The sequence below is a fragment of the Carassius auratus genome, unplaced genomic scaffold, assembly GCF_003368295.1.
Source record: "Carassius auratus strain Wakin unplaced genomic scaffold, ASM336829v1 scaf_tig00216784, whole genome shotgun sequence".
NCBI lineage: Eukaryota > Metazoa > Chordata > Actinopteri > Cypriniformes > Cyprinidae > Carassius > Carassius auratus.
In genome coordinates this window covers 50769-77575 of record NW_020528737.1, presented here as the reverse complement: position 1 = coordinate 77575, position 26807 = coordinate 50769, and the positions used below count along the sequence as shown (strand labels likewise).

Below are 26807 nucleotides of genomic sequence, written 5' to 3'. Positions count from 1 at the left end.
AAAAACTTTCGATCCCTTGAACATTTTGAATTGTAGCTAAACGTCTAGCGTCCTTGTCTCTCTTTAACTTTCTTTTTGCAAAACCAAGCAAAATTGACGTCTGTCCATTTTGATTCATTTTCTGTAGCCGTTAAAAAAATGACACATTTGCGCGTCGTACTTATTGTGGACCAACTCAACTCTGGATGGAAGGGGGGTACTGATAGTGGTCATGTAATCTTTATTTATTTATAATTTATTATTATTATTATTATTATTATTATTATTAAGTTACTGTTCATAAACGAGTTATGTATGGCCTTTTAAGAATTTCAAGTTAATAATAAAACAATTTACGAAAAATATTTTTAAAGCTTGTGTCATGTGCCCCCCTAGTTGTTGTGAATGGTTGGTGCCCCTGGGCACTGACACAAGTGCCCTTATGGATAATCCGGCTCTGCAAGTTAGGATAGGAGTCGAGTATTCTGAGACTTAAGCAATAGATAATGGAACTCCACAAGGAAGTGTACCTGTATGTAGCCCAGTATTTTTTTATATTATGATCAATTATATTTTTTAGTAATTTTAAGGGTGATATTGGAAGGGCATTATTTGCTGATGACGGGGCAATATGGAAAAGAGGACGTAATATTGCATGTGTGTCCCAAAGATTACAAAAAGGACATAAAGAATGTCATCAAGTAAAGGGGGTGATTGAAGAATGCTGGGAGCATGGAAATAAAAATATTAAAATCTTTGGGTGGATTGCTGAAAGGGAAGCAGGAGTAGTTGGTATTGCTGATTGTGATGTTAGTCCAACTGTGATAGTATCCAGGATTCCACCATGCTTTTTTGCCTATGCCTATTGTAGATTTTCAGATACAAATAAAAATGAAGAATGATAAAGCTTCCCCTAAGAACATTATTGTCCAGCAGTATTTGGATCAGATTTAGTCATCATGGTTAAATATATACACTGATGGTTCTAAAGAACCTATCTCTGGTAGAACTGCTGCTGCAGTATACATTACACTTCACAGTATGAAGACTGGCAAGATGGCGCCGGTGTTCATGGCTTGCCGTCTGCGATTGTTATGGCTTTTGATTATTTATGTGATTTTGACTCTTCTTTCTCAACTTGTTTGAACGCTATTCGTTTATGACAAACAAACTCTTCTTAACATTAGAAATGCAGTTGATTTTGGGTTAAAGACGGACCTAAGGGGAAAAATCGCCAATTTTCCTCCCCCTCTGTATTTCCCGGATAACTCAGGTCAGTTATCCTGTGTTTTCACTGGAAGAAAACAACATCGGAGGCGCGGAAAGAGAGGTGGTGTACTCGTTAGATGGAAACTCTACCTGGCGACGCGAGGTGAGCCTGATTCTTCCTTTTCTGTTCGGCGCTGCAGGCTTGTTCGGGATTGCTGTCTGGTTGGGCGCTTTCTGGAACCACGGTGCCGCTGGATTCGGCCTGTTTTGCCCGTTTACCACTCGACTCTACCTAAAGAAACTCTGCCACGTTTTCGCGGAGGCGGCGTGGATTATTCAAACCTGCAGCTGTTACGATGTGTATCACAGTCGGCTTCTGACCCGACCGTGGTTAGGATGGGGCTAATAAACTCCAGATCAATCGGAAATAAGGATATTATATTAAATGACTTTTTTACCTCGCGAGGATTGGATTTTCTATTTGTGACTTAGACATGGCTAAACGTCGGGGATCTCAGTCCTTTCTCTGAACTGGTGCCGCCAAAATGTTCTTTTATAAATACTCCCCGTACTATTGGCCGTGGTGGGGGTCTTGCATCAGTTTTTAAAAATCATTTTGGCTGTCGGTCATTAACGGCTGATGTTTACTCCAGCTTTGAACTCCAATTATTGCAGTTCGGCCAAACAAACCCTGTGTTGTGTGCACTAGTCTACAGACCACCTAAGATTCATAAAGATTTTATATATAATTTCACAGAATTTCTAGGAGGGATTATGACAAGGTATGACAGACTTTTAATTCTTGGGGATTTCAATATTCATGTGTGTTGTCCCACAAACTCTTTAGCTAAGGAGTTTTTTAATTTAATTGACTCTTTTAATTTAACTCAGCATGTGACGGGTCCAACTCACAATCATGGACACACTTTGGATCTTGTCCTGTCTTATGGCCTTTCTGTATGTGACATTGAGATAGTTGATACAGTGTTCTCCGACCATAAGTCTATAGTGTTTGACATTTCTTTACCGTCTATCATTGAAAACGTGTTAAATTAGCATCAAAACCTTGGTTAAATAATTCCACTCGTGTCCTCCGCCAGGTTTGTAGGCAAGCAGAGCGCAAGTGGAAAAAGGACAAGCTTCACATTTCTTATGATATTTTTAAAAACTCTTTAACTACTTATCAGAACGCTGTACTCAAAGCTAGGGCCACTTATTTATCTGAGTTTATTGAAAAAAAACTGCCATAAACCCAGAATTTTATTTGATACGATAAATGCTGTGGTAAACCCTCCAGCTTCAAATTGCCTTGTTGCCTCCACACAAACCTGTGAACATTTTTTTAATTATTTTATGGACAAAATTGAGGTGTTAAGATTATCTATTCAATGTCCTGCACATGATCCACCTGTTTCATATACCTGCTCAGCTGTTTTGGACCAGTTTGAGCCTGTGGGCCCTATTTTAACGATCTGAAACGCAAGTGTCAAAGCGCGAAGCGCAAGTAAGTTTGTGGGCGGGTCTCGGCGCTGTTGCTATTTTCCCGGCGGGATAAATGGCTCTTGCGCCCGGCGCAAATCTAAAATGGGTTGGTCTGAAGTAGCTTCATTATTCATAGGTGTGGTTTGGGCGTAACGTGAAATAAACCAATCAGAGCGTCATCCAACATTCCCTTTAAAAGCAGGTGCGCAAGTTCCATTATGGATTGCTATTATTATGGCGTATTTACCAGGCGCACGCCAGGAGCGGTTCACAGCCGAGGAGACTGATGTTCTTGTAAGAGTAGTGAAAGACAGAGAAGTTGTGTTGTATGGGGATGGGAGAAACCCATCCAAAATAGCGTCGGTTAAACAGGCGTGGGAGGAAATAGCCACAATTGTTTCATCGATTTTTTTTTTCCTGGTTCCTGACGGACAAACCAATTTGTCAGATGTCCTTATATACATATATGACCTCAAACATGTCTGATCCTTAATTACTACAATTAGCCTGAATAATTTGTAAGCTAGATTTATGCCTATTTTTTCACATCTTCGTGGCACACCACAATGATTTCCGTCATCTCATGTGTTAATATTTTTTTTTAGTGTAACAATTTATGATTTGCAAAAATAACTGTTGCATCTGTGTAGATTACATGAGCAAAGTGTATGCGCGTTGTGCACGCTATACATTATGGTCAAGCATGCGCCCTTAAAATAGCATAATGAACAACGCGCAACGCGCCACTGACTTTAGACTAGGTTTTTTCTGGTCAGTGGCGCAATTGTTTAATGGAACAGCAAAATAGCACCAGGGATTGTTTGCGCCGGAACACGCCTCCTTTTTTGCGCTGAACCGCCCAGGGAGCGCAAGTTCATTCACTAGTTTAGCGACGTGCTTCTGTGGAGGGAAAAGCGCGCTTTGCGCAGGTGCAAAATAGGAATGACACATGCGTCGGTGTACAAAGTCAATTGCGCTGGGTGCAAGATAGGGCCCTGTATCTTTAACAACTTTAAAGGGGATAGTTGAGAATCTAAAGTTCACTTCCTGCTCATTAGATATTGTTCCCACCCGTATTTTTAAGCAGGCTTTTCCTGTTATTGGTTCGAGTGTTTTGTCCATAATAAATAGTTCCATGAGGTCAGGTTTAGTTCCAAACTATTTTAAACAAGCCATAGTTAAACCCCTCATTAAAAAAAAAAAACTTGGATCCTCTGGTGTGCTCAAATTTTAGACCAATTTCAAATTTGCCTTTCTTTTCCAAAGTCTTGGAAAAGACTGTTTTATCCCAAATACAAAATTTTCTAGAAAAAAACTCTCTGCTTGAGGTTTTTCAGTCAGGTTTCAGAGCAAAGCACAGCACAGAAACGGCTCTACTACGAGTTGATAATGATATTTTAATAACTGTCGATTCTGGTATTCCTGCCATTTTACTTTTATTAGATTTAAGTGCAGCCTTTGATACCATTGATCACAATATAATGATCTCCCGCCTTGAGAGTTATGTTGGGATACAGGGGGTGGCCCTGTATTGATTTAAATCTTATCTGTCAAACAGGAGTTTTGCTGTAAAAATAGGGGAATCTTTTTCCTCTACAGGTCATGTTAAATATGGGGTCCCCCAGGGGTCTATCCTTGCACCATTGCTTTTTTCAATTTATATGCTGCCTCTGGGGTCTATTTTTAAGAAACATAATGTATCATTTCATTGTTATGCCGATGATACGCAATTTTATTTACCTTTTAACAATACTAAATCTCCTATCTTTGAGTGTCTTGAGGAAATTAAGGGCTGGATGTCTGAAAATTTCTTAAAACTAAACGACAATAAATCAGAGATTATTGTTTTTGGCAGTAGTAAGTCAGTAAATTTGGGACCATTGGAAATTTATAACAAACTGGTGGTAAAAAATTTGGGGGTGCTTTTTGATAACGTTTTCAAGTTCGACAAGCAAATTAATGCTGTTGTAAAATCCTGTTTTTTTTCATTTGCGACTCCTGGCAAAGGCCAAATCCTTTCTCTCCTTTAGAGATCTGGAGAAATCAATTCATGCATTTGTCTTTTCTCATTTGGAGTACTGCAATTCACTTTATACAGGGATCAGTCAGTCAGCATTATCACGGCTGCAGGCTGTTCAAAATGCTGCAGCCAGGATGCTGACTGGCACAAGAAAACGGGAGCACATTACTCCAATTCTTTTCTCTCTTAGTTGGCTGCCGGTACACTTCCAAATTGAGCACAAAATTTTAGTGATGGTTTTTAAATCTCTAAATGGGTTGGCACCCATTTACCTCAGAGACCTTTTAAAGTTTCATACTTCTATGAGATCCCTTAGGCCCTCAAACCAGCTGCTCCTACTTGTACCTAGGTCCCGATTAAAGCTTAGAGGGGACCGGGCTTTTTCGGTTATTGGTCCCAAACTTTGGAATGCATTACCTCAAAAGATTAGGAGTCAAAATCTTATCTGTTGTCAAAAGCTTTTTCTACTACTTGATGACTGTATTAATCATATATCTAAATTTTCATTGAATAAATTTAAATTGTATTTGATTTATTTTGGAATTGTTTTGTACAGCACCTTGGGCAGCAGTGTTGCTGTAATTTGTGTGCTTTATAAATAAATAAACATAAACAACATAAACATTACACAATTTCAAATTAGTATTAGGAAAAGAATAACTGATCATGTATCCGTCTATGCAACTGAATTAATTTGCTATGGTGGTAGCCCTTCAGTGGGTAGAGGAGGTAAAACCAAGCTTAGTTGTAATCTGTTCTGACTCTTACACAGCATTATCTAGTCTTGCAAGTGGATTAAAATCATCAAGGCAAGACATTATATATGAGATTCTTGCAAGTTTGTTAAGAGTAAGTAAAGTAAGCTTGATTAAATTTTTGTGGGTTCCTGCTCATGTAGGAGTGGAGACTAATGAAGTGGTTGATAAGCTTGCTAAGCAAGCTCTTAAACATACAGAAATAGATATTCAAGTGACTCTGAGCAAAAATGAAGTTAAAGGGAAAATAAAAGAATTCATGAATAACAAATGGCAAGAGGAATGGAACTGTGATAACAAGGGCAGGTTTATGTATAATATTCAACAGAAAGTAAATGGAAGAAATGTTTTTAAGAACAGGAAAGAAGATACAATTATTTTACGCATCCGAATAGGGCATTATAGATTAAATCATTAATTGTTTAAAATAGGAAAACATGAATCAGGTAAATGTATTTATTGTAATCAGCCCGAAACTATAGAACATGCATTAATGAAATGTAAAAAATATGGAAAATAAACGTTAAAACTCATTAATGAAGTTAAAAACATGGGTGTTGAATCATTCAATTATGATAAGTTTTTTGAACGAAAACACAGAATAAAGAAGAATATACGGTGCTATTATAAAATACATTAAATAAACAGGAATAATTAATATAATTTAATATATATATATATATATATATATATATATATATTTTTTTTTTTTTGTCATCTGCCTATCAGTGCTTCACACTCCAGTCCAGTCGGTGGCGGTAAATGCACCAAAAGTTGGTTTGCCATCCTTCATAAAAGTTGGTAAAAGAAGAAAAAGAAGAAGAAGAAAACCAAAAACAGACCTTACTGAAACGTTCTTTTTTTTTATGTTGCACAGTGCAAATCCTTGAATGAATGTTCTGAAGTGAAGTAAACTTAAACAGATTTCTCCTGATCAGGGAATATGGGGAGCAATGAACACTTTGTAGAGACCATGTCAATGGGTACACAGTTCATGCACGGAGCTCTTCTCTAATGAGCTGATTATCCGAATCAGGTGAGTTATCTGAATCAGGTGTTCTAACAAATATAGACAAAAATGTGCAGAGCAGGTGGTCAAGAGGACCGGAACTGAGAACAGCAGGGGTAGAAGATCTTGTTTCGTCATTTAAGTAATACAATAAAGAAAGAACTGTGAACTTACGCATAATGGAGTCAGTCATAAAAATTAATCAAGGTTTTTCTTTTCTTTTCTTTTCTTGTTTTATTTTATTTTTTATCATTTCATTGATTTCAGATTTGTCTTTAACTCTTGATTTGTTGTTTTAACATTTAGGAGATACTAAATGGGATATACGCCATAAAGTATGGAATTACATTGAAGTGAAAAACCTGGCCAGTTTTCCTCGACCTGTGCACAACAGAATTCCCAATTTCAAGGTATCCTTAAGGTCAATTACAAGCCTGTCATAGAGTATACCAGGGTTAGTTTGACTCACCCACACACACAGACACATATACAGTGCCGTAGCTGGGCCCCGGTCCAGGTTATACTAATGGCTCCTGTTGGAAGTTGTTTAATTTGTATGTTTGCTGTCTTTATTTATTTGTGCTATTTATACAGTGTTTCAGTTTTTTTCAGGTTTGTAAGTGTCCAGGTACAGAAAACAAATAATACATGAAAAATAGCCCTGAATAGTATTCACTGTAAAAAAAAAAAAAATACAGTCAAACCAAAATTTATTCAGACACCTTCAGCATTTCTCACATTATCACAATTTATTTGCGATAGTTTAGAAAATTTTAATAAAATTACAAGAATTTAGAGTTGAACTGAAAGAACAAATTAATCTTAATAATGTCAGACAACTTATAGAAAGGTATGTTGGATTACAATCAACCCAAAATTCAGACAACTGTTAGTATGACCATATTTACAAAACTAATAATACTTTGTTGACCAATTACCAAGCAATGCTTAAGTTCAGTCTGTGGTGTAAAAGTTTGCATGATCAATTAAAGAAAACAAAAAACACTTAAGCAAAATATATAGTCAGGTCAAAGTGTCTGAATCATTTTTGGTCCCAAATGTTTTTTTTATTAATTTTACTGGTCGTCCGCTATATGACATTTTTGGGTTTAATATGTCAAAGTTTACTTTATTTTGCCAAACTCCCTTACATAAATGAACTATAGTGTCCTGCACCCAAATATCAAAAATTGTATCTGGTTTGTGTATAATTTTTGGTTTGACGGTCGATTCTTGTTAAACAACAAAGTAATTCAGTCAAGAGCAGAGAGTGATTTTTCTTTCTTTAAGTTTCTCGGATTAACATTACAGCAGCTAGTAAATTAGGCGCAGCCACTTTAAGAGACAATGCATCCATTATAATGATACTCATCTTATTTCTTTTTCCACTATTTAATTTAACTTAAGATATAACTAACAGTTTTTTTGATGATACTCTCCAAGTTTGGTATTTTTACATCATTTTGTAGGTATTTATCAGTAAAAGAGCAAGAAGAGGCAAATTCGATATTGAAGCAAATCTCTGTGTGCACCCAGAAGACCAGAAAGGTGCTGAAGTGCGCTCTTAAGCAACTTTTTCTCTTTGCATGTTTAAACTGTATTTGTTCGTTCAGGTGCAGGAGGAAATGAAGGAGAGCTCAGTTCGGTGTTGCTGTCTGCAGGACATGGCTCTTGGTGTGCACACTGAACACAGTATGCGAGTACATTTGAGTTTTTCCACGTCTTGTGTTTGAACATTTTAAACTCTTTTGAATGGTTAAATTGGCAAGGCTTAAAATCATGTGCAAATGATATGCTTTTGTTACAATGCGCAGCCCATCAACTGTCCTGAGCATATTTTTAGGCTGGCATCGGTCAGTTGGTTAAGATTGCCGAGGGGCCCTCTCGGCTTTGGGCCCCTATAATTGTCACCAGTTTTCACCCCACAAGTGATGGCCCTGCATGGAAAGGGGTAATTTTCAATTAAAGACAAAAAAAACTAATATATTTAAAGGGGGGGTGAAATGCTTGTTTTCACTCAATATCCTGTTAATCTTGAGTACCTATAGAGTAGTACTTCATCCTTCATAACTCCAAAAAGTCTTTAGTTTTATTATATTCATAAGAGAAAGATAGTCTGTACTGATTTTTCCCGGAAAAACACGACCGTCTGGAGGCGTGACGTGTGGGCGGAGCTAAAGAATCACGAGCGCCAGTAGGCTTTTGCGTTGAGAGCGTTTGGAAGCTGTGACACCGTGAGGACAAAACAAACCATGGCTAACAGTCAGATTCAGCATGTATTTATGATCCAGAATCAGATCCAGAGGCTGAAATTTAACAAGAGCAGCATCAGCAACAACGTCTCTATGTGGTATGTACTGAAACTGTATATATTTGCTTAGCGGTTTTGGAAAAGGACTAAGTTCCACTTTGTCGTCTTTTTTTTTTTAAGCTGTACATGTGGAAAGTGCAGTTTGATGACAACATCGCATGTTGTTTACTTTGATGTGCTTACGCGCCGATAGCTAAGTTAACAACACAGAGATATTTGAAGCAGTTTTACTCATGCAATTTGATGACAACATCGAAATGTTGTTTACTTGATGTGCTTACACGCCGATAGCTAAGTTAACAACACAAAGATATTTGAAGCAGTTTTACTCACCGCATGCGGTTCCAACACACGATCGTGACCCTTTTTTTTCATTGGGACTGCATTATCCTTAAGAAATAAACGATGTGCAAATCCGGCGTCAAACTGGGCCTTGTTTGTAAAACAAGCATCTTCGAAATTCAGGGGAACAAACACAAACACTTGCACAACTCCGTTGATGCTCTGTAAAAATAAACTCCATCCACTGGTCCCTTAATGCTGTTTCTCTTTTGGTAATCTGTGCAGGGTTGTCTTACCCTGGCAACCAAAAACATACTCCTTTTGTGACATTTCGCGACGCTCTCGCTCTGATCAGTGAATGTGTCTGCTCCGCTATACGGGAGCGCGCGCTCTTCTGGCAGACGTGCCCTCAGGACCCATATAAGGAAATTCCGCTCCATCTAACGTCACACAGAGCCATACTCGAAAAAAAACTTTCCGAAACTTGTGACAAACCGGAAGGAGTATTTTTGGAACAGAAATACTCCTTCAAACGTACAACTTCATTTTTTAAACTTTGTCCATGTTTAGCATGGGAATCCAACTCTTTAACAGTGTAAAAAACTCAGTATGCATGAAATAGCATTTCACCCCCCCTTTAATATTGGCTTGCTTTTTATTTGTCATTTTGTGTTTCAAGAATAAGATCCAAGAATTACGCCATTAGTTTATTAAAAAGAGAATGTTTTTTCTCTATTTAACAACATTACAAAAAGATGACTTCCCTTACTGATCACATCTCTTGCGCAGCGGTATGTTGGACTCAATAATCATGTTGTTTTGTATTCACCAAAACTTATTTACTGAAGTCAAAACACTAATGGAATTGGTGTTAGTGCGAGAGGTGCTTGCTGTGAGGTGAGAGCGACCCTTGAGGCAGTTCACGATTTCTGATTTATTAAACATATACTGCATGAGAGGGGCTGTGAATGGATGATGTATTGGTGATCATTCTCAAGTGATCAGCACTGCTGCTGTTGTATCAGTCAGTGTTTAGATCAACCTAGCAGTCAAAAACTGTCTGTTTAAAACAAGTGAAAAGAGACAGAGCATACTATATGTTTTTTTTTCTGTTCTACTGAAATCATATCAAACGGTGCCCAAGGTACTTAGCGAATCTGTGTACCAATTTGATGAATATTCAAAATTGTATTTTTTATTTTAATTTTTTGACAGCCCTAGTGTGAACTGTGTGTGTGGGCCCACAGTAGTGTTTAATATCTATTTATATTAGGGATGCAACAATTAGCCGGTCAAAAATCGATTCAAATCTGTTAAGATTCAGATCGGTTGATGCCAAACAAATCGTGATACCATTAGTCTAGATGGAAATAGGGGTCCACGTGCACCCCCCGGCTTTTTTTATGCCACCTGATTTTTTTTAAATCCTTAAAGTGTCTATTTTCAGAATCTCCCAGGTGCCAAGCTGAAATAATGTCCCAAAGGGTTCTTTTTTAACCCTTTGCTGCACCCGACCGGAACTCGAAAAATCTAAAAGTGATTATAGAGAGTGGTATAACATTAGAAGTAAACAACATACAGAGACAAATGAACACATTTTCCCATACAATTATGACCCCAGGAATTTAATGGAATGGTTATTTTTGACGTTTGACAACATATTGACCTTATTTCTGCACAAAAATAGCAAAAGAAAATGGCCAAAGATGTGTAGAGGATCAACTATCTTTTCGTTTTCTCAAGCGCATAGTGTGTTTTTTTTCCCACAACATATTATTTCTTTATCATTCAAGTGTCTATTTTAAGATTAAATTGGGTACCAAGCTGAAATAATCTCCAAAATGCTTGATTTTTAACCCTTTGCACCAAACCCAAAAAATCTAAATATGATTTAAAGTAGCATAACTTTTGATGTAAACAACTCACAGAGACAAATGGACACACTTTTCAATACAATTCTGACCCCAGAAATTGTTATTTGTCATGTTTTATAACATCTTCACCATCTGTGATCAAAAAGAGCAAAAAAAGTTCATTTGACAGCATTTTTATTATACTTAACAGCCTGAAATAGGGTTTATTTGAACCTTTTACTTCACCTATCCTGAACCTGAAGATATTTAAAATGGTTTTACTTTTGAAGTTAACAAAACAAAGCAAATTAGCTTAAATAAATAAAATAAATAAATAAATAAAAAACTAAAAAATAAAATAAAATCCAAAAAGGTCCAAAAAGTTGATTGAGCATAAACTGCAAGTTTTAGATTTTTGGGGCTTTGCAGTTGGTGGTCGTCGGTTCATACCTGCAGATCGCCATCTCCAACTGCTCTCTGTTTTGGAAAAATTTCAGTAAGTATTTGAAACTATAATTAAGATATACCTAGTCATAACTTATGTGAATAACTAAAGTGATTTTTCAACAGTTTTTACTACAATCACAGGCTTTCGGAAATCGAATCTGTATTCTTGACTAGCAGTGTTGGTAGTTTAGTTGGGTGGGGGATATCAGATATGAGACTCTGTAAAGACATCAGTTTACCATACCACATGAGGGAAATTTGTTGAACAGGTTCCATTGAAATTAGAGGACTTGTCTTTGGATACAATTGGCTAATCACCAATATTGCTATAAAAGCTTTACAGGGAAAATAAATTGTTTACAAGTGTCAAAGGCTTCTATATCTGGTGCATCATTATCATTGAAAAGGGACTCTCTGCGCCATTTCAAATCACGGTCAGTTCAATATGAAGGAGCTCCAAGAAGGTGTTCCTTCTTGTTTCCCAATCAGTGCATTTTCTTTGACAAAGCAAAATCTAAGTTCAAGGGCAAGACTTGAAGAGCTTACAAAGTTTCAGAGTTGGAAACACAAGGAACCAGGCTGGAAAGTTATTGAACCTAGGGCACAGGAATTAAAGAAAGAGGCTCTTTATCGCAAGGTGCAGGGCAAGGACCTTTTTGCAAAGGAAGCTAAGTATTATCCATCATGCAGCATGAACAACTTTAACACAGAGTACCAAACCCATGAGCATGGAAGGGAGAGAGTAGAAAAGGCAGCAGACAACACTGACAGCCTGCAGGCCCAGAAGATACCAGCACATAACAAGTCATATTGTGTGGTGAAGGATTACATTCTTAGGAATGTGATTGAATGCAAAGAGGTTGTCCAGCTAAGATCCATGTGCAACTTGTACATGAAGACATTGAAAAATCAAGGTTTTCCTAATCCTGTAAACCGCAGTGAGAAATTGGCAAGACAGTTACAGGGAGACAAAGACATCTCTCATGAACTCACATTCTCCAAGGTGCAACAACATGAGTGTATTAAGTTGAACCTCATATACAGCTCAGCATTACTCTAGATGAAGCAGTTGGATGTGCATACAATCTTGGAACAGCTGACCAACTTCAAGAAGCAGTACTCACATGGCAGTTTCTTCAATGTATTTATGGGTGTGGTCCTTGGTCAAGACAATCTCCTGAACTCCAAACTGAATGTCAGAATGGGAAAGAAAGGTGATTTAAGCAATTTTGAGCGTGGCATGGTTGTTGGTTCCATACGGGCCGGTCTGAGTATTTCACAATCTGCTCAGTTACTTGGATTTTCACGCACAACCATTTCTAGGGTTTACAAAGAATGGTGTGAAAAGGGAAAAACATCCAGTATGTGGCAGCCCTTTGGGGGAAAATGCCTTGTTGATGCTAGAGGTCAGAGGAAAATGGGCCAACTGATTCAAGCTGATAGAAGAGCAATTTCGACTGTAATAACCACTCGTTACAACCGAGGTATGCAGCAAAGCATTTGTGAAGCCACAACACACACAACCTTGAGGCGGATGGGCTACAACAGCAGAAGACCCCACCACTCATCTCCACTACAAATAGGAAAAAGGGGCTACAATTTGCATGAGCTCACCAAAATTGGACAGTTGAAGACTAGAAAAATATTGCCTGGTCTGATGAGTCTCGATTTCTGTTGAGACATTCAAGATGGTAGAGTCAGAATTTGGGATAAACAGAATGAGAACATGGATCCATCATGCCTTGTTACCACTAGGCTGGCTGCTGGTGGTGGTGGTGTAATAGTGTGGGGGATGTTTTCTTGGCACACTCCCTTAGTGCTAATTGGGCATAGTTTAAATGCCACGGCCTACCTGAGCATTGTTTCTGACCATGTCCATCCCTTTATGACCACCATGTACCCATCCTCCGATGGCTACTTCCAGCAGGATAATGCATCATGTCACAAAGCTCTAATCATTTCAAATTGGTTTCTTGAACATGACAATGAGTTCACTGTACTAAAATGGCCCCCACAATCACCAGATCTCAACCCAATCTTTGTGATGTGGTGGAACAGGAGCTTCGTGCCCTGGATGTGCATCCCGCAAATCTCCATCAATTGCAAGATGCTATCCTATCAATATGGGCCAACATCTCTAAAGAATGCTTTCAGCACATTGTTGAATCAATGCCACATATAATTAAGGCAGTTCTGAACGCGAAAGGGGGTCAAACACAGTGTTAATATCGTGTTCCTAATAATCCTTTAGGTGAGTGTATTTTCCCTGTAAAGCTTTTATAGCAGTGTTGGTGATAGCCAATTGTATCCAAAGACAAGTTCTCAAATTTCAATGGAACCTGTTCACAAATATCCCTCATGTGGTATCGTGAACTGACGTCTTTACAGAGTCTCATATCTCATATACTGTGTAGATATGATATCTTCTTGCTTGCCCTCCCCACCTGCATGTGTTGAGTGTTGTAAAATTACCATACTCAGAAAGAGTTAAGACATGTAAAATAAGTGTTAGGCAACGAATCCTCTTTGGAGGCACTTCAGCTGTGTTACAATGTTTAATTTTCCCCTTGGTAAGTATGTATGAAGTATTGAGCCTGAAAAAAAAAAAGAAAAAAAAAAAGAAAAAAAACAACAACTCTTTAGCTAGTAGATACCAACTAAACTACCAACACTGCTAGTCAAGAATACAGATTCAATTTCTGAAAGCCTGTGATAATAGTAAAAACTGTTGAAAAATCACCTTAAGTTATGACTACAAAGGTATATCTTAATTATAGTTTCAAATTCTTACTGAAATTTTTCCAAAAGAGAGAGCAGTTGGAGATGGCGATCTGCAGGTATGAACCGACGACCACCAACTGCCAACTGCAAAGCCCCAAAAATCGAAAACTTGCAGTTTATGCTCAGTCAACTTTTTGGACCATTTTGGATTTTTTCTGTAGTTTTTTTATTTATTTATTTTATTTATTTAAGCTAATGCTAATTTGCTTTGTTTTGTTAACTTCAAAAGTAAAACTATTTTAAATATCTTCAGGTTCAGGATAGGTGAAGTAAAAGGTTCAAATAAACCCTATTTCAGGCTGTTGTGTATAATAAAAATGCTGTCAAATGAACTTTTTTTGCTCTTTTTTTTTTTGACGACAGATGGTCAATATGTTATAAAACATGACAAATAACAATTTCTGGGGTCAGAATTGTATTGAAAAATGTGTCCATTTGTCTTCTGTGAGTTGTTTACATCAAAAGTTATGCCACTTTAAATCATATATAGATTTTTCGTGTTTGGTTCAAAGGGTTAAAAATCAAGCATTTTGGATATTATTTCAGTTTGGTACCCAATTTAATCTTATAACAGACACTTGAATGATAAATAAATATGTTGTGGGAAAAAAACACACTATGCGCTTGAGAAAACAAAAAAAATAGTTGATCCTCTACACATCTTTGGCCATTTTTTGCTATTTTTGTCCAGAAATAAGGTCAATATGTTGTCAAATGTCAAAAATAACCATTCCATTAAATTCCTGGGGTCATAATTGTATGGGAAAATGTGTTCATTTGTCTCTGTATGTCGTTTACTTCTAATGATATGCCACTTTCTATTTCACTTTTAGATTTTTCGGGTTCCAGTCGGGTGCAGCAAAGGGTTAAAAAAGAACCCTTTGGGACATTATTTCAGCTTGGCACCTGGCAGATTCTGAAAATAGACCCTTCAAGGATTTTAAAAAATCAGGTGGCATAAAAAAAGCTGGGGGGTGCGCGTGGACCCCTATTTCCATCTAGACTAATTGGAGTAGGAGTTTGTGAATATATCTCTGAGGGGAACTGACTGTATTTAGAAAAGTTTACATGGTATTTTCTTTTCATCTTGCTTCTGAACAATGTATATAAAAATAGTGTTCGTAAGCTGCTTTGTTCACAGTGATAACCCAGGAAACTATATTATTGCTTTTCATAAGTGCCACCTGATGTCAGAGAGTGAAGCACTTTGGTCAACTTTGTGTTGTTTTTAAATGTGCTTTATAAATAATTAAATGAAATGAAGCTGCATCTCATTTAGCTTGTCTTATGTTTCGTTCAGAAAAATTAAAGTCAGAACATTCTGTTTTTGCTTCAGATTTTGAAATTATACAGTCTTTTTTAATTTTATACAGTCAAATTTAATTTAATTTAAAACTACTCTTTATTTGGATCATGATTCAAATCCAATGGTTTGCATCTAATTTTAAATGGAAAGAGAACAGACAAAGCCTTAGTTTGTACAACTAATTGTTTATAAAAAAAGTGAATCTTGAAATCAAATCGGTCAATCATGAAATGAGTCATTGAATCATTACATCCTAGTTCATGTAGTGTTAAGAACTGTGGAAATTCACAGTAACATTTTGACACCCAAAGCGTTTTATTTTGTAAATTTTAATTTTAAGTGTGTTCATTTTCAGAGTGATCAATTCAGTTCTTCTGTCATTTGTGGTATTCATTTTTGGGAGCTCAGTTCTGTCAAACTTGGTCAATGTGAGATACCTCACATTTAGAAATTTGTTTTGGGTTATCCTTTGGTATACTTTCGTACTTCTTTCATATTTTGCTGCTTTTTAAAATATTATAATTATATTAACTATATGAATGAATATAATTTTTAAGTTGCTTCCTTTTCACTACTGTTGAAAGGGTCACTACAGTTAAAGTGATAGTTCACCAAAAAATGAAAATTGTCATTAAGTTTTTCCGAAGTCATTCCTTGATTACATTTTCTCATGAACTTTAAAGTACCTTTATTATGCCATTGTTAAGTTTGCTAATGTTGTTTTATGAGTCTTCTAAAAATTTTTTACATGCATGCAAGATCAAAAAACATGTAATTTTACCTAATTTCGAAATTGATTCATAAACGACTCACGCGAAGCAGTTCAAAGAATCTGTCTCTTTAAACCCCTCCTTTCCGTAAGCCCTCACTGCTGTGATAGGTCAGATGGTGCAGACCTTTGTGATTGGTCTCAACAATTAACCATGAGTCGGTCAAAAATCGATTACATGCAGATGTTTTAAGTATAATTAACACCTTTTTTTTTCAAAATTTAGCAGTAACAAATTACTCGTCATACAGTTCTCGACTAAGCATTCTATTAATTTTACAAATTGCTATGTTCCGGGCCATAAAGTTATATAGAGCTGAGTGTTGTCATCATGGAATAGGGTCTAACATGCATGTTGTTGGTTTAGATGATTTAACGAGTTTATACAATTATTCCTCTCCTGTAGCAGGGAATAAGTGGAATTGTTCCTCAGGGGATCTATAAGGCGATGTGATGCGATACTGTAGCTGACAGATGCATGGTTACAATTTTATCTCTAATAGTATTGATCTTGTAAGTAAAGTAGTTCATAAAGTCATTACTGCTTTGCTGTTGGGAAATGTCAACACCTGTTGATGCTTTATTTTTCATTTATTTAGCCCCTGTATTGAATAAACCTGGGGTTATGTTAGGGCTGGGCGATAAATCGATTTTATCGATTAACTCGAATTTGACGTTAAGGGCGATTTGTTTTTAATGAAAATGTGTTTTCTCTTTAACTTCCACCACCGGCTCTCCCCTTAGGCTTCCGTAGTTCAGAGTGGGCTCGCCCTCCCCCCGCTTTCCTTACAGCCGCACTCAGACAACAAGACAGTTAACAGCGCAGAGCTCGTTCCAAAGAAAGGCACCGTTTCATCCGTTGTTTGGAATTGGTTTGCTTTTTTAGTGTCAGTCAGTGAACAAATAACGCCACATTGCAAAGTGTGTTTAAAAGCCGTTGCTACAAAAGGTAGCAGCACAACAAATTTATTCCAGCACCTTAAACAGTAGGGATGGGTACCGAAACCCGGGGCTAAATTATGAAAGACCGTAGTATCAGTAAGATCTGACGCTATCGGTTCTGCTTTCGGTACTAGAGGGAAACAAATTATGTACTATGTATTTTTCCTAAATAATGTTATCGTGCAGATTTTATCTCACCAAACATTTCTAATGTGCGATCATATTAAGTCGTTTGTCTGTGAGATCTGCGAAATCTGTAATGCGCGCTGCGGAGGCTGTCAGTCACACACACACACACAACAAGAACGAGCGCGGCGCACACACACGAATAACAGAACAAAAACTCCCGCTAAATAATAAAGAGTGACGATGGTGAAAAGATTTGCTTAATAATGTTATCGTGCACATTTTATCTTACCAAACATTTCTAATTTGCGATATTATTAAGAAGTTTGTCTGTGAGATCTGCGACATCTCTCAAGCGTGCCGCGGAGCCTGTCTGTCAGTCACAAACACACAACAAGAACGACCGGGTCGCGCACACACACGAATAACAGAACGAAAACTCACGCTTAATAATAAAGAATGACGATGGCGGAGAGAGCAAAATGTTCCAAAGTGTGGTTATACTTCACTAGCGTTAGGGTGACCAGATGAGATTATTCAAAGATCAACAGTCTGTCATTAGTCTTTAGTGTGCCACAAAAAACAACAACATTAAAATCATGAACTAAAAATGTCAATGTAAAAAGAAAAAAAAAAAGAAAAAAAACAATGACTGTTGTAACAGTGCGTAAATCAGACCTTTCTGTAATGCTAACGCTAATGAGTTTAAAGTTTTGTTAGCACTTAATGAATACCACTGTGACAAGTATGTATTTTTGTAATAGATCTAATTTTGTCATTTTTGTTACATTTAACCAAAAGTGTTTTATCAAAGAGGGACACACAATTTTATTTTTTTATTTATATTTTAATTTATTTTGAAGGTGCATTGTGTCACTGTACGTTATTAGAAAACTGATAAGCTACATTTTCACTGTTTACAATGGCAGTGCCTGCCATCTCGTTTACAAGCATGTTTTGAGGCTTGTTTCCTGTTACACTTATGCACAAAGGGGAAATTTAGATTAAACTGCATAAGTTAAAATCAGAACAAAATAAAGAGTACATTTGTTTTGAGCAATTTCTTTGTCAGATGTAGTTTGTTTTTAAATAGAAAAAAAAATCGATTAAAATCGAAAATCGGGTTTGGTGTGAAAAAATCGGAGATTTTTTTTTTAAGCCATATCGCCCAGCCCTAGGTTATGTTTGTTTTCTTCTAAAAGAGAGAGAAAAAAAAAATCAGATCTAGTAGTTTTTAATGCTTTTCTGTAAGGTAGCATATTTTCCCGTCAAATAATAAGAAATACCTCTAGTTTTCTCCTCTAGCTGCGCTCCATTTTCCGGGCTGCTCTCTTTAAGGTGTGAGTGTGCTCATTATACCATGGTGTCAGACAGTTTTTCTCAATCTTCTTTAAGCGTAAAGGAGCCACCATATATAAAATGCTAGAAAAGACTCCATAGTTTCTGTTAAATCAAGTTGTTCTGAGCTATTGGATATGCTGAGGAATGGAGATAAATCAGGAAGATTACTTACAAAGCAGTCTTTTGTGGTAGAAGTGATAGTTCTACCATACTTGTAAAAAGGATTTGAATTTACAGTTTTAGTTATATGAAGTTTACACAAGACTAGATAATGTTCTAAGATATACTTGCTTGGCTGCATAATGTCAAGACCACATTAACATCAATTCCATGTGACAGTATTGAATCTAGAGTAGAGATGTTCAGATAAAATTTTTTCCCTCTGGAGACCGATTCCGATATTTGTGCTTAGGGTATCGGCCGGTACCGAGTAACGATACCAGTGTGTTTAAAAAAAGGAAAAGTTCATACTACGCCTGCATAACTGTGATATTATTGTTGTAAGGTCTGGCTCAGGTTAAACCCTTTGTAAAACATGAATGAATACAGGGAATGGACCCCATTTATTTTATAGCATTTTATTTCGCAAAACTGTATTGAAGTCAATGGGAGTTTCATGTTTTGTCTATTATAGTGCCACCAAGAAGCTCAGTCCCACCATATTTTTTGTGTGTCCTCAGAGTAAGCCCATACATATGTGTGTCAATTTTGGTGACTCTGTAACTCTGAAGCGAATTAAGAGACATTTATTTATTTATTTATATATATATATATATTAGGGGTGTAACGGTTCACAAAATTCACGGTTCGGTTCGGTTCAATACACTGATGTCACGGTTCGGTTCGGTACGGTTCGGTACGTTTTAGATACAGCAAAAAGAAAAAATGGGCAGATAAATTTCCTTGATTTTTTAAAAAATGTTTTATTTATTAAAACTAACAAAGTATGTGTTTTTTTTACATTGAACAATGATGGAGCTATTCTTTACCCATCTTCTATGGTGTTTTCTTAGCAGCATACTGTATAAAACAAAAATAGCTCCTTATAAATTTTTTTTTAAAAATTAAATGTAATATTGTTGTAGTGGTTATGAACAAATACAAAGATGTAACTCTTTTTATATGGAACTCTATAACTCTTTATATTTAGTGTGTTTTTACTCAATTGGTTCTCTATTTGGGCTTATGTTTTTTGGAACAAAGCAGGAATTACGGTCTGTCTGAAATGGGCTCGTGAAGGAATATTGTAATGGGGCTCAATTACATTAAGCATGTTCTTAAAACCTGCGTTTTCCACTACAGAGTAAGGTCTCATATCCGCGGCTATAACGTAAATGCACCATTCGCTGCGGTGATGTCCGTATACGGAGCCCGGGACGTCACCTGTAGGAGAAAAAAAAAGCAATCCGTGGCGACGGTTTTGCAATCCGTCCCCTCAGTTTATAAACCGTACTCACGAATTCATAAACTGTTCACTCGATTTAACAAATCGTGCCCACGGATTAACAAACCGTGCCCACGAATTTCCAATCCGTGCACTTAGATTTTGTAAACCGTACCCTCGGTTTTTGAATCCGTACCCACGAATTCATAATCCGTGCGCACGCTTTCGCAATCCGTTCCCTCGGATTTGTAAACCGTACTCACGGATTCATGCAGCAAACTCCTACGTGTTAACATACAGTTTTATTGAATATTATTATGTGGAATAGGTTTACAGCAAAGTGTCTTAAGTGATTCTCTATCAAGTGTAGTACGAGGTGGAATACAAAGATTTAATAAGAAAGATGCGCATTAAAATCTTGTTCAATTGCTGATAATCTATAATAGCACTTGATTATTATTGTGCAATAAACCTGGCATTGTGACTGACTCTGGAGTAATTTTTTCCTCTTTTGTAAGTTATTTTGGATAAAAGATTCTTATGCATAACCTGTTTAATAATATATAATAATGATACAAATAAAAATAAAGTTATTTTTTATAATTTTAATTTGTAGGCTAAATAAATGAGTACAAGACAGTAAAAATATTTGTCATAAAATAATTTGTGAATTGCTTTATTTTTAAATAACCTTTGGACAGTTTTGGAAATGCTTGTGTACAATTCTTTCTTAACATGAAGACTTATTTTTGTGATTTTATTATACTAAGCTCCACCCACCTCACCCCACCTGCCGGAGTTAGATGCATGTTTCACTGTTAAGTGTAAAATGCGTGTCAGTTTTCAAATCCGAGGGAACGGATTGCGAAAGCGTGCGCACGGATTATGAATTCGTGGGTACGGATTCAAAAACCGAGGGTACGGTTTACACAATCTAAACGCACGGACTGGGAATTCGTGGGCACGGTTTGTTAATCCTGGGTACGATTTGTTAAACCGAGTGAACAGTTTATTAATTCATGAGCACGGTTTATAAACTGAGGGGACGGATTGCAAAACCGTCGCCACGGATTGATGTTTTTTCTCTCCTACAGGTGACGTGCGGGGCTCCGTACCGAGCCTTCAGCGCGTACTGAGTGAGCGAGCGCCTGACTGAGTAGCCTAACATAAACATATAAGTTGGTGTTTTTTTTTCTTCGGGGGTGTCAGGGGCATTGCCTGTTACGTCGTTTGGGTTATTGGGCTACCTTGTTGAACGCATAACATTATATTTCACACACCTTTTTTATTTTCCAAATTTAATTAATTAGTCCAACGAACCGTTCGGTACATAATGCGTACCGCGTACCGAACCGAAAGCCTCGTACCGAACGGTTCAATACGAATACGCGTATCGTTACACCCCTAATATATATATATATATATATAATAATAACTGACACATGACTTTGATTGGATTTTATTTACCCTCACTATCAACTATCAATATTTTCGCATTTGGGCATTGGTACATAGCTATTGACCTATGTTTTCAAACTTCTGATGGTTTCGTCTCGATCGGACTAGCAGTTTTGAAGTGTTTTTCAAACTAGCAGTTTTCAAATGTTTAAGTGCTAAATCACAATGCTACACAAACCTTAAGGAGAAACCTAGCATGTTTGGTATCGTAGGACTCGACAAGGATTCAGGAGTCTAATTAGTGAAGTCTCGTGAAAATAAGTCGACCACACCCGAAGTTATAAGCATTTGTAAAACAAAAAATTCACCACTAGGTGGTTTCAAAATTTCTCAAGCTCTTTCAGAACATCGTGCTGATGACCCATACCAAGTTTCGTAACAATCCGTTCATGCGTTCTTAAAATACAGCATTTTAGCACAAAATAAAAAATGGGCGATGCCTAAAATGGTTGACACGGGAATATTGGATATCATTCGACTCGACATGACTCACTGAATCTAAAAAGTTTTGTGATTATTGGCCAAACCATTCAGAAGTTATAAGCAAAAATATGCATTTTTCATATCTCCTGACCACTTGGTGGTGCTGTGTCGAAACAAAGCAGGTCGTCTCAGGTCATAATTATTATGACACACATCAAGTTCTGTCTCAATATGCCAAAATGTTGCTGAAATATAGCCTCACATGCATTTTTGCGTGCTTTTTGTCAAATTTGTCCACGTGTCATTCATGAACGGTTGGATGAATCAACTTGAATTCCATAACTTTGTGCCAGCATGGTCTGAAGATGATCTTAGAAAATTTTAGTGAAAATCGGACTAACCATCTAGGATGAGTTCGAAAAAGTAGGTTTTTCGAACAATTGAAAATAGCGAAAATTAAACCTTGTGATTGGCACTAGAGAGTTGGAGTCAGAGTCTCTAAACGTGCTGTGGTTAATGTTGATATTGTCCTCTATCAGTGTGCCAAATTGCACAACTTTCCTGCAAGCAGTTTTATGGACTTGCGGTGGAAGAAGCAGAATGATAAGAAGAATCCTAATGGATACAATAGGTGTCCACGCACCTTCAGTGATTGGCCCCTAAATATAGCTGCAATCAGCAATTACGGGGACAAGCACTCCATCGGCAAATTTAGGAGCCAAACATGGCATGGAGGACCACACCAAATGCAACAGTGAGCAATTACAGCTATTTTAGGTTGATTGCAATTGAAATGGCTGAAAAATCATAAATGCAACCACTAGTAATATGATTAAATGGCTTATATCTTTTGACCAAGAGGTGACGCTGTAATCAAATCATTTTGGTGTGTTCTGTGAGAGATGACAATGGCACACACAAAGTTTGGTGTCAATGGCAAAGCATTGCAGCGATACAGGCTGAAGTGTCATTTTGGTATGATGCCTCAAATTCAGTGCTTGTACTCTTATAAAACCAAAAGATACATAATATAATAAGAAAAATAATAAGAATTAGAACAAAAACAATAATAGGCTTGTTTGAGATAGGTTGGCGCTGCGCAGACCGAACGGCATATGACATTAAATTACCACGAGAGTTTTTGGAGAGCAGATGACTCTTTAAGCTTTAGAATTGCTCTCGCGGTACCTTCATGTCAAACGCTGATTGCATGTGCAGCACCAATGCATCTCGGACAAGCCTGCTGGCTTGCCCTGTTCATTGTCAATGACATAATGTCCGCACTATTGGTTTCCGCTTGTAGAAATTGACAACGCACATGGACAAAAATGCTGCCCTACAGTTAAACTAGATCCATTACAGCTGTCACAAATTAAAATGAAATGAAAAGTGATGACTGCAGCATTAAATTTAGATCTGTTCAATGTTGAGCCGTGACTTTTCCATGTTTTAACAGTGTTGTGCACAATGACCAATCACACATGAGTGACTGGCCTTCATTCAAGTCTTCGATTTACCTGTGCTCAAAACATTAGCACAGAATCAGTTGTCCAAAAGAACCAGTATGTTTCAGATGTGCTGTGTCAGTCATAGCAGGCTATCTGTTCTGTAGCTTCACTCTGAATCAAGAATGCACAGTATCATCAGCTAATCGGTTCTCAATTCGGATGTGTACGAAAGAAACTGTTCTCAGTTCATTTTACTGTTGATCCAAAAACCGATGGAACCTGTTCTTGACTAGAGAACCGCTCTAGGCAAAGATAAGAGGAGGCGCTTGCGCACGCGCGACTCGCAGCTACAGGTGTCGGTGTGCTTTTATTTTTATCTATTTATTTTTTCAACACTGTCGGACGCGGATATTTGTTCTATACCCTACTGAATAACTGGAAAAGGAGAGGCTTGGAGGAAATGGGGATTATTGTTTTACTGACTTTGATCCACCTGAGTTTGTGTGTGTTTGAATCACCTCAGGAGTCGGTACGAATCCAATATTCCCGGGAGTTTCTTTTACAATGGTACAAGCCTAACAATGTGAAACAACACGCGGGATTCGGCTATCCTGATTTGGGAAGTTTTTCACCTGTTGCTGTTGGACAAAAACAAATCGCTCTCGACAAAAGGACTCTAAATTTAAAATTCGGAAGAGAGGATGGAAAGGAGGTGTTCGTCAGAAAATGAAAAAACAAATTCTTTCTAAAACTCCTCTCCCTACAATTTTATTAACGAATGTGCAGTCTTTACGTAAAAAGACAGATCAGCTCCAAGCTATGGTGAAATTGCAGCATGACTTTAGAAATGTTTGCGTAATGGCGTTCACGGAGACGTGGCTCTCCGAGGGGGATTCGGATTCGAGTCTGCGACTGGATGACTTTGGAGTGCCTGTTCGCATGGATCGGGATGAAACGGTAACCGGTAAAGCGCAAGAAGGTGGGGTATGTCTGTATATTACAGAAAGCTGGTGCAAATCTGTGCATGTTAAGGGTAGAGTGTGCACGAAAGATATCGAGTTATTGATTGTGGCACTAAGACCTCAGTACTTGCCCTGGGAGTTTCCTCAGCTGCTCGTTACGGTAGTGTACATCCACCCTCAAGCAAATGAGGATAATGCGGTAAGGGAGATTGAACGGGTGGTTCATGAATTACAATCTGCATCACCCAACGCACCCTGTTTTATTCTGGGAGATTTTAATAAGTGTTCTTTAAAGAAATCACTGGGCCACTTCAATCAGTATGTAACTTGCCCAACACGAAAGGACTCAATTCTGGATTTGTGTTATGGGTCGATTAAAGGACCTTTGGGAACCTCTGATCATAATATGGTTTTACTTGTCCCTATATATAAAACTGTTCTGAAATGTGAAAAGCCACATGTAATTAAAGACGAAAGTCTGGTCTGAAGATGCTACGTTACGTTTAAAAGGGTGTCTGGATTGTACAGATTGGACTGTTTTTATGGACTCTGGTTCAGACATTGATCAAGTAACAGATGCAATTTGTAGTTATGTGACTTTTTGTGAGGATATGTTAATACCTGTGAAATCTTTTAAGAAATTTCCAAACAGTAAACCGTGGGTTACAAAATCACTCAAGATTCTTCTGTCAAAAAGGAACAGGGCTTTCAAAGAGGGAAATACTGTAGAGAATTATATGCTAAAAAGAGAAATTAAGTGTGAAATAAAGAGGGCTAGTTTATAGAGCAGTTTATAAGGAGGATCTTGAGTTTAAATTGAAAAATAGAAATTTAGGTTCCATTTGGGAGGGGATGCATTTAATTACAGGTCAGGATAGTAGGAAAATAATTAATAGTATTAGCTTGAACGGATTCAGTTCAGATGCAGCTTTATCAGGATTTTAATAATTTTTGAGATTTGATACGCATGATTTTGAATTAGAAATTGAGGATTTGAAAAATAAGTGTAAGATAAACAGAGGTAATGTTGGTGTCCCTTTTGATGTAGGAGATGTGATAACAGTTTTTAAACAATGTAAAATCAGCAAGGCACAGGGGCCTGATAATATAGGGGGTCGTTTACTTAAGGAATGTGCTGAGCAGTTTGGACCAATATTTTATGACATTTTTGCATGGTCCCTAAAAGTACAAAAAGTACCTGCACGGTGGAAGCAGTCTACACTGATTCCATTGCCAAAAAAGCAGAATGCACAGTTATTAGATGATTTTAGACTGGTGGCGCTTACTTCCTTAGTGATGAAATGTTTAGAAAAATTTGTTAAGAGGGAAATTATGCATAAGACTGAGAGTTCTCTAGACCCTCTTCAATTTGCATACAGAAAGAATCGAGGTGTAGAGGATGCTGTTGGAACTCTCTTACATTTAGTATTTCAGCATTTAGAGAAGCCGAAAACTTTTGTTAAATTACTTTTTATCGATTTTTCTTCTGCCTTCAATACCATTCAGCCACATATTTTAATTGACAAACTCATTGAAGAATTTGGGTTGGATTTTTATTTGGTAGGCTGGATTTTAGATTTCCTTGTGCAGAGAACACCGAGTCAAAGTAAACGACTGTTATTCTGAATGGTTGGTGTCATCGACTGGGTCACCTCAAGGGTGCGTCCTCTCTCCCTTATTATTTATTTTATACACTAATGCGTGTAAGAGTAGTTTTGAAAATAGGCACATCTTAAAATTTGCTGACGACTCTGTAATCAGAATGCTTTTTTAAAACGTAATGTTCTGAAAACTAAAGAGATGAATATTGATTATAGATTGATGGGGAAATCAAATTGATGATAAGCAAATATATATTAATGGAACGAGTATCCATAGTGTTGAACAGTACAAATATTTGGGTACTGTATTAGATTGTAAATTGACGTTTTCCACAAATACTGATGATTTGTGTAAGAAGGGGCAGCAAAGATTGTTTTGCTTAAGGAAATTGAGGTCTTTTAATGTGGATACAACATTGATGTGCATGTTTTACAGATCCTATATTGAATCATTTTTATCCTTTTCATTGTTGTGCTGGTTTAAGTCTCTGAATGTGAAAAATAAAATCCTTATGGAGAGGATCGTAAATCAGGGAAACAAAATAACAGGGAGGAAGCAGATGACTATGGCTCAGTTATACCATAGACAGGTGTTGGGTAAAGCCGAGAACATTTTGTTAGATGATTCTCACCCCTTGTATTCTGAGTTCAATCTTCTCCCGTCTGGTAGCCGGTATAGAACTCCGCTTAGTAAAACTAATCGGTTCAAAAACCCGTTTGTCCCCTCAGCTGTAAAACTTTTAGAGTTTTTTCATGTATGTGTGTGTCACATTGTTTTATGTGTATGCTTGTTTGCTGCAACCAAATTGCCTCCGGGAAATGAATAAAGATGAACTGAACTAACCGGCAAGCTGCACACTAATTCAATTTGTGTATTTGTCATCGTTAACTATAATTACAGTGTATTCCTGGATAGATT

The 26807-nt window shown here is 37.2% G+C and overlaps 1 protein-coding gene across 3 annotated transcripts; it reads left to right on the top strand.

Moving 5' to 3' along the window:
• Positions 1-6259: 6259 nt before the first annotated feature.
• On the top strand, positions 6260-8500 carry LOC113098959 (methenyltetrahydrofolate synthase domain-containing protein-like). 3 transcript variants are annotated; one of them, XR_003289255.1, is made up of 3 exons: positions 6260-6481; positions 6761-6864; positions 8068-8080. XR_003289255.1 is itself a non-coding variant. In XM_026264002.1 (3 exons), exons 1-3 carry the CDS (start codon positions 6634-6636, stop codon positions 8185-8187), a joined length of 252 nt encoding a protein of 83 aa, XP_026119787.1. In that variant the 5' UTR covers positions 6556-6633; the 3' UTR covers positions 8188-8500. The 3 variants fall into 3 exon arrangements, 1 of the variants encoding a protein (XP_026119787.1); XM_026264002.1 differs by lacking the exon at positions 6260-6481 and adding an exon at positions 6556-6661 and having other exon boundaries at positions 8068-8500; XR_003289254.1 differs by lacking the exon at positions 8068-8080 and having other exon boundaries at positions 6761-6878.
• The last annotated feature ends 18307 nt before the right edge of the window (positions 8501-26807 follow it).

Excerpts from the sequence above, each read along its gene's own strand:
- LOC113098959 (XM_026264002.1), top strand. The coding sequence starts at position 6,634 with ATGGAGTCAGTCATAAAAATTAATCAAG. Across the intron at positions 6,662-6,760 it reads AGTCATAAAAATTAATCAAG|GAGATACTAAATGGGATATA; the intron begins GTTTTTCTTTTC and ends TTTAACATTTAG. Across the intron at positions 6,865-8,067 it reads ACAGAATTCCCAATTTCAAG|GTGCAGGAGGAAATGAAGGA; the intron begins GTATCCTTAAGG and ends TTGTTCGTTCAG.